At 52.0% G+C, this 8506-nt stretch overlaps 1 protein-coding gene across 1 annotated transcript; it reads left to right on the forward strand.

Moving 5' to 3' along the window:
- The first annotated feature begins 1969 nt into the window (after positions 1–1969).
- Positions 1970–7145, forward strand: ADCYAP1 (adenylate cyclase activating polypeptide 1). Its single transcript, XM_057527245.1, is given in 6 exon segments — positions 1970–2093; positions 2280–2577; positions 2890–3000; positions 5179–5310; positions 5756–5854; positions 6956–7145. Coding segments are annotated over 6 exon segments (954 nt in total).
- The last annotated feature ends 1361 nt before the right edge of the window (positions 7146–8506 follow it).

An 8506-nucleotide genomic window follows, 5' to 3' on the forward strand; every position in this document is an offset into this window, starting at 1 on the left:
AGTGAATTGGTACAAGGAGTCTTGGAAATTTTCAAATATTTCTAAAGATTTAACTCATTTCAGAATTCGCGTGGGAGGAAAGAGTAGGATTTTAATCGGGTTCACCTTTGACGTGAAGCAAGGCGGAAGACAGGAAAGCCACAGTCGGTAATAGCTCCGGGCGCTTCAGTAAGAAAGCCGTCTCTGCTTGATTATCCGGTCGTGTTCACCGCCGGCTCTTTGTGTGCGAGCTTACTCCAGAGGCAGAGCTGAACACGGAACACACGCATGTAAACACTCCAACATAAATCAGCGAACATATGCAGTGGAGACAAAGAGATTCATCCCCATGTAGATGTGGTTTGAATCTTTATTGCAGATAGGCAATCTGGAGCATCCCCAGGAATAAACTAAGAGGAAGTGGCAGTTTCTGGCCATGAATGGTCAGAACGAAGCAAAACTTTGTCACCTTGGAGGAAGTATTAAATCTCAAATAAGAGAGGGGGAAAGGCATTGAAAATGAGCAGCATTATAATTTTGTCTTAGAAAAAGCATGCAGAATATAGCTTCTCTAAATGTTAGATCTAAATCATAGTAACAGGAAACACTCCCACTAAATTGCCATTTCCTCTAATTTTTGTTTAAGATCCAAATAATTAAAATGCACACTAATGGTTATCGATGGCTCTGTTTCCTTTTTAAAAGAAATAGACCCGAGTTCTCTTACTGGAGTAGAAATTTACAGATCTTCTTAAATAACCCTGGGACTTGGAAGCTTCCGGGTGGATATGGTCTTCCCTTATTGCCTTCCTCTCCCCACGTCATTTTCAGTTAAAAAATTTTAGCCATCCGCAACGAAGGGATTCCTGTTAGAAACCCTCAGAAGTGAACTTGTACTGGGTATCCTCGTGCTTTCCCCATCTGTCTGTATTTCCCCAAACAGAACTCAAGCTGTAAATAAAGGGGAAAAACATATTTCTCACTCCCAAATTCTTAAAATTTCAGTTTTTGTGGAAAATACAATTTCACAATTTCAATGTTAAAATTAGTAAGAGCCACAGAAAGTGTGAAGGCGTCCAAATAGGTCATCTAGAGATCCAAAAACCGGGACTAAGGGGAGACATAGAATGCTCTTTACTCAGAATAAAGGCAGGGGTTGGACAGTTCTCACCATTAAGGGCATTCGTGGACACTGCAAGGGAGGAACATATCTGAACAACGGGGGGACTTGGACGATGAATCGCCACATTAAGGGCACCACTACCAAATCTTCAGAGGCTCTGGTGAAAAATTAAACTAGTGGCAATTCTCAATGTTTGCAGCATCTGCGACCAAACAGTTCAGCACTCCAAGCCTGGACAGCTCCACAGGCCGCGCTCCGGACGCGGCTTTAACTCTAATCAATCCTACTCAGAGCCAGACTGTCAACGACAGCCAGACTCATTAGCGATTTACTGAAAATCCTCCAAGACTTCCCTTTAAAAACAAAACGACTTCCACATTTAATTGTCTATCTAAAAGAACATACGCAAGAAATTAGGAGATCTAAATTAAATTTATTAATAGGAGGGCTTGATGGTGCTTAATTCCAGAGCTCAGAGCTCTGATTGCTGGGACTTGATGAAAAAGCAAAAAGAAATAAGAGGGACATAGTTAAAAACATGATTTTCACCATTCTCAAAATTCTATGAATTCTTTACCCATCCTTGAGAAGTGGGTAAAATTGAAAACAATCAAAATAATTAAACTTCTTTAAAATTGTACTGTATGAGTGAAAGGTGTTTATGAGAAGTCGATGACTCCGGATCTTATCCAAGAGGACGGCACAGAATAGTTAATATGTTCCTTGAGGGACTAGGATGCTGACGTCTTTTTCTGATATCCGATCATTACGTGACTGAAAAAAAAAAAAGGAAGTCATTCCATGAATAAAAATCGGAGCGCAACAGTGCAACAAAATATTCTGTACTTAAAGGCCATAGGCAGACAGATGTTGACAAAGAAGGCTCTTCCAAAACCATGTTCGGATAGATTTCTGCTAACTGCACATATAAATAGGAGCAGAGGGCCGGTCACCTCTGTAACCACCGGCAGCAGCAGAAGAAGCCGCAGCTTCAGACGCAGCCAGAGGGACTTCTGAGCAGAGAAGGCGCTGCCGACTCGCGCAGCTGCCTGACCGAGCGGCTCCCACAGACGCCGGCTGCGCCGCGGCCCTCTCTCTTTCCTTCGTCTCCTTCTAAGACTTTCCCTCTTTCCTTATCACTTCTTTCTCTCCGTGGACTTAAGGCCACTTTGTCCCCCACCCCTCTTAACTCGTCGCCTCCTCTTTCTTCCTTCTGCATCTCTCTCCTCGCCCCCTTCTCTCGGTGTCACGCTCCCTCCTAGTTCTGAGCGTCTACAAACTTTTGAACAGAATACTGGCCTCAGCAAACAAATCCCTCAGCTCCTCCTGCTCGTTGCTGCGGCTTCTGCTCAGACACTAACGCCAGACGGTGATGCCTCTTGGGTTGTGACTCCAGCGCAGAAACTTGGAGAAGCCCTTTGCCCGCCGTCCTACTTGGCAGCAAACCCTCTCCTGGCAGCGGTAAGAGTTGAATGGTAAGGGGAAAAAAATCTTACCAAACCAAACAACTCACCTGACTGCTAATTCTTTCGCCAGCATCAGGGTACGAGTTAGCTTTCCTTCGTACCAGATCTGGCGAGTTATTGGGCATTGGGTATATACATATATTTTCTAACTATAGCGAGAAGGAAGTGGCGGGGCGCGCCGGCTGTCATTAAGCCGTATTCAATACTGGGAATCGGAGGTGAGCGCCGTCCCTCCCTCAGTTCAGGGAGTTTCTAGGGGTCGGAGGGTGGAAGGCCAGGGGCGTTCTGACTGCTGTATGCTCTCTTTCGCGTCCTGCGCAGAATGACCATGTGTAGCGGAGTGAAGCTGGCCCTGCTGGTCTACGGGATAATAATGCACAGCAGCGTCTATTGCTCACCGGCCGCCGCCGGACTCCGGTATCCTGGGATCAGGTAGGTGCTGGCCGCCCGAGCTGAGCTGAGGCTGGGGCTTCCCTTCCCCCGACACCTCCTCGTGGTCGCCCTCCTGCAGTTCCTCGGTCAGGCTACGACCACCACCTCCCCATGCGCCCCCACTGCACCGCCGCCAGCCTGGGTCCGGCCGCGGGTCACTGGCCGTGGCTCAGCGGGAGGATCCCGGCAGACTCCACTGGGCCTCGGCCCCCCTCCCCCAGCCCGCCGCAGCCGCGGGGCCCGGGTGGACAGAGCGCACTTCGGCGGGCTGGAGAAACCTCCCCTCCCCCAACCCCTCCCACGGGAGGGGGGCAGGGCCGGGCCCTGAGTTGACTTCTTTTCCCTATTCTTAGCTTGAGTTAGGAGAACTTTGGCTCCCGGAGCCAGTTTGGGGGTGGGGGTGGGGTGAGAGTGAAGCTCCCGTGGTCTTTGCTTTGTTACAGCTTGTTCGGGACTATCGGGGCGGGGTCTCCCTCTCTCTCCTCTACTCTCCTTCTCACCTCAATTCGAATTCTTTCTACTGGAAGAGTTTCCTCTCAAGTGATAGGTTTTCCAACTGCATTTTGAGTCTTGGGGAGAGGGAGTGTTGGCCGGGTAGAGTTAAGAAGAAGCGATTTGAGAGAAGGAAAACAAAGATGAGGGAGGGGGAAATAGATGAAATGGATGCAAAGGAGGAACAGAAAGCAAGCTGGCAGGCAGTACTGGGAGGGCAGCCCTACCCACCCCAGGCAGGAGTAACCCTGGCTTCCCCCCGCCCCTTAATTCCTGGTTTCTAATCGGTCGGCGCTGCCCGGGTTCCCCGCCGCAGCCCCAGAGTCCCGGGCCTGTCAGCGGGAGAGTGGAAGCTCGCCGCGCAGCGCAGCATCGGCACTCCGCTGTGCGCCGGGCTCCCGGCGGCGAGGAGCGCGCGTCCTGCCTGCAAAGCTGCTCCTCCGAGCCGCGCCCAAGAATGATCTCCTTAGGGGTCGCTGACCATTGATTTGGCCGGAGAGATGGGTTCTGGCTTCGGTATTAGGATTCCAGCATCTGGGTACGGGGTACGGGGTGGAAGTGCCCAGAAAGACCCGGAGACTCCGAGCAGCCGGGCCAGGGCAGAGAGGCGCGTCGCCGAGGAAAGGCTGGGTGTGGGGCGAGCGCAGCGATGCCTTGCCCCTACCTCTCCACGGATGGAGGAAAGGCGAGCGGAGTAATGAAGTATGGCTAACCCCTCCTAAAGCGCGCTACTTGCCTTGGCCGCTTTCCCAGTCTCTCCAGCGGCCGAAAGCGAGTGAATTGTGTATACTAACCTACCTCTCCCGTCCTATATCAAGGATTGAGGCGGTAGGTAAGGGCGATAGCGAGATCGTTGTCTCTCGGTCCCCTGTTGACCCTTTGACCCTTTCCCTTTGCCTCTGGGTTGAGATGCTGTCCCGCCGCCCCGCCACCGCTAACATATTAGCGCGAACTATCTACTTACTGGACTTAAAAGCCCAATTTCACCCCCAGCTACTTTCAAAGTCCCGTGTGCCTGGCACTTTCTCCGGGCAAGAGGTACCGGAGGGCGCGGACATGCCACAGAATGAGCCGCAGCCAAACAGGTTAAGTTTAGGGGCATCTATTACTCATGTTCCTGCCAGATCCTCTCCCGCCCAAAATAGAAGCCGGAGGTTCTCCGTGACCTACATCTGCGCGGGGAAGGACTCCCCTGGGCTCGGAGGCTGGGTGGGGGTGGCTGCTGGCGTTGGCCGCCGGACTCCCCAGCCATCCACCCTCTCTGGCTCCCGGCCTCCCCCATCCGGTCTTCGCGTGGCCAGCGTCTCTCTCCTAGAGCCCTTCTCATCTCCGCCCACTGCTGCTTGTGGACGGAGGCTCAAGCGCCAGGCCGGGAGCCGAGCGGTCCTCCTCCGTGGCCAGGTGTGCGAGGTCGGCGCAGACGCCTCGGCTTCCCAGTGCCCGTTGAGGCCGTGGCCCGGGCAGGGCGACCCTGCACCCGCGAGAGGAGGGGTGGGAATTTCTGTTGGGTGTAGTTTTCTCCTCCTACTTCTACCCGCACCCCTGTCCTAGAAGAAGAGGCAGTTCTCCGAGGGGTGTCTTTAGGAAGAAGGAAAATCGTGAGAGCCCCTAGGGATATTTGGGTCCTCGCAGAGCCAGGGAGGGACCTGTACTGACCACTCTTTGTGCCCCCGGCTACCCCTGCAGGCCGGAGGACGAGGCGTACGACGAGGACGGAAACCCGCTGCAGGACTTCTATGACTCGGATCCACCCGGCGTGGGGAGCCCCGCCTCCGCGCTGCGCGACGCCTACGCGCTCTACTACCCGGCGGAGGAAAGGTACCACCGCGCGGCCCCGCGCCGGCCCAGGACTGGGAGGGAGAAAGGGGCAGGGGGTGGCCCATCGAATAGGTTCTTTTTCATAAAAGCCCTCAAGCCTCTCCTCTCCCGGGATGGTTCCCACGAGAGCGAGAGAAAGTTAGTAGCGGGCCGGTTTGTGTGGACATGAGGGCCGCGTGGGGACCGAAAGGTCCGTGGCCCAAGGAGTGGCAGTGACTGCGCGCCCCGGCCGTGCTCCACACCTGCGGTCCCCGGAGGGCAGGACGAACTCCGGTTCCTGACACTCACGGGAACATCCCAAGAGTCATTCCCGAGTGCCTTGCCTCTGGGGTTTTCCCCGGCAGCCTCCCGGAGCAGCGGGGGGCGTGCGTGCCCAGCTGGGGACCCGGGGCTGCCACTTGGGGACAGTCAGTGACCCCAGGTGCGCACTTTGCCTCCTTGTTAGAGATTTCGCCCACGGGATCCTTAACAAGGCCTACCGCAAAGTGCTGGACCAGCTGTCCGCCAGGAAGTACCTGCAGACGCTCACGGCCAAGGGCGTGGGGTAAGAGTTTGCGAAAGAGTTAACCCGCGTGTAATGACGCGCCCCCGCGCGCGCCAGGGTGGGTATCTGTGCCAACGCGCGCTGGGCGGGCGGCGCAGCTTCTACGTCCGTGCGTACACGTGGGGCCGAGGGTGCGTCTGCGCCGCAGGGTCTGCCGGGCCAGCTCCCGGACGCAGACTAAGGTTCGGAGACCGCGCCTTAAGTTTGGCCAGAGAGCTCGGGAACTGGGCGAGGAAGGGAGAAGGCAGGAAACCCGGGGAATCTGATCCATTTTGAATAATTGAAAAAAAGAAAAAGCCCCCCTCCCCCCAAAGCCTTCAGAACCTTCAAGCTTCGTGGGACGATTGGTTAGGATATCCTCTAAGCATGACTTTTTCTTTCCTCATTTTCTTTCAATTCGAAACAAACAAATCCTCAGATTTGGACACTTAGGGAAACAGTTTTTGCTCGTGCCAGACAAACCCAGAGCACAGGGCTTGCGTGGAGCATCTCTCGCAGAAGGCAACATTTTAATAAAGCCCATGGGACAAAAGATTACATTTTCCGCAATTAATAATTCATGCGATGAAAAATATTGCCTACAGCCTGTCGACTTATATTATTATCACGTTTTTCAATTTAGCGCGCAGGAGAGGAGTGTTCATGTCTCACTAAGAATTGCGGGATCGATGTAAACTCCACGGCAGCAGCCAACGTGAAATTTAGGGCTCTTCGGTTATTTTCTCTGTACGTGGGGGCGGGTGGGGGTGTGCCAGGAACGGTCAGGACGATTGAGCGCAAAAGCACGGATGGTCAAATCTCAGAGGGCAGCGTTTGGAGAGAGGTTGGCCTTAGGTCGCTTGCCTTTGGCCCGGACCTCATCTGGGGCCCATTCTGTAAGGACTTAGTGCCCCAAGATCGTCGATGGGGAGGGAGGAGTGAGGGTTCCCATCGCAGCCCTCCCTCAGGCTGCTCTCTGGCCGAGCAAGGCGGCGCGGTGGGCGCTGAGAGCCGGCGCCCTCCCTTAAGACTCCCGCTTGGGGTGGGGTCCGTCTGCCTCCCGCAACTATTCAACCTGTGTCTCCCGCCCCGCCACCCTCTTCCCGACCCCTTTCCTTGCAGTGGGAACCTGGGCGGCGGCGCGGACGACGACTCGGAGCCGCTCTCCAAGCGCCACTCGGACGGAATCTTCACTGACAGCTACAGCCGCTACCGGAAACAAATGGCTGTTAAGAAATATTTGGCGGCCGTCCTAGGGAAAAGGTACAAACAAAGGGTTAAAAACAAAGGACGGCGAATAGCGTATTTGTAGCGATGAGTTACCAGCTACCCTGTGTATACAACCCTGACACACTGAAAAGTCATTTTCCCAACTGACTGAACAGTCATCGCTCTTGTGTTCTGTCCAAACATGTATTTATGTATGAAGTAAAGCCATTAAATGAATATTTTGATAATAATATTGTTTTTCTTTTTACAAAGCACTAGAGAATGCACAGATATACTTTGTGGACCAATGATTGATATTGATATATATATATTACAAATATATATTAAGAATATATATATAAAAGTATAATCGAAAGCAGTTCAAAGTGTGCACAAGGATTGAAAGTTCGCCTGAGCTGTTTGTTTTTATATAAAATAAATAGAAAAATAGACAATCATTGTTTTGAATATTACTCCTATTTTTGTAAACTGGAATTAAAAGGATAGTATTTTTATCCACTACAGGCCTGAAGATATTAATACCATTTGCTACTGTACATAAACAGTGATGCCCTGCTCCAGGGAGATTTTGAGTAATGATTTGGGAGAATTGCTGAAGGGCACTCTTTCCCAGTGAGTCTTTGGGGCAGGCTGCTTCAATCCCAGCTGGACTCAACTAGCCACTGTCCCCCTCGCTGGGTGGCAATTCCAATACTTCTGCTTTCTTGGATTCTATTTTTATGTGTATTTGTTTCTCTTCAGACTCTCATCCCAGAAGGAAATTCTCCGGATCCAAATTGCGCTTCTCCCCAGGATTCATACCACCCCCTGGGGGAGGAATTGGACTGTACAGAGAAGGGAGACTTGAATAGGAAGCTCCCTTTTCTGTACTTTCAGGGACCCCAATATTCCAAGGTTAGGGCAATTGGAACAAAGTGAAGGAAATGTAGGAATATTGGAAAAGGCAGAGCGTAAAGCAGTAGGAGGAGGACCCTCCTGGAGAGGGACTGGCTGGGGGCTGCCCCAGGCCTGGGAGCTGGGCATAAGCCGAGTCCCACCGTAGTCCCCTGCCTGCCTGACTTTGGGCGCTGGGTATTGGAAATGGATGCAAAGTACAATGTGTTTTTCTCCAGTGCTGTCCATGCTTCTCATCTTGTGAAATGGCCAGGATCCTCCCCTTTGAACCCTGCTCTGTAGGAGCCACCCTTTTCTTTTGTGGTTTTCTGAAGACTCTTCTTTCCCACCCTCTCACACCAGTTTTTAAAGTACTGTTTACCATTTTTCATTCACTTCTCTTAAACTTGTAATGCTTCTTAATTTTTTTGTTGTTTGATGCTAGCACTTATTGTAAAGTGTAGGAAACCTTGTGTAGTTACCACTAAGTAATTATGCACTAAATATGAATCTTTTGTTTCTTGTTGATTGAGTTTGTAGGTAAAATGTATTTTTCTACATTATGGCTTA

The sequence above is a fragment of the Balaenoptera acutorostrata genome, chromosome 13 (genome assembly GCF_949987535.1).
Source record: "Balaenoptera acutorostrata chromosome 13, mBalAcu1.1, whole genome shotgun sequence".
NCBI lineage: Eukaryota > Metazoa > Chordata > Mammalia > Artiodactyla > Balaenopteridae > Balaenoptera > Balaenoptera acutorostrata.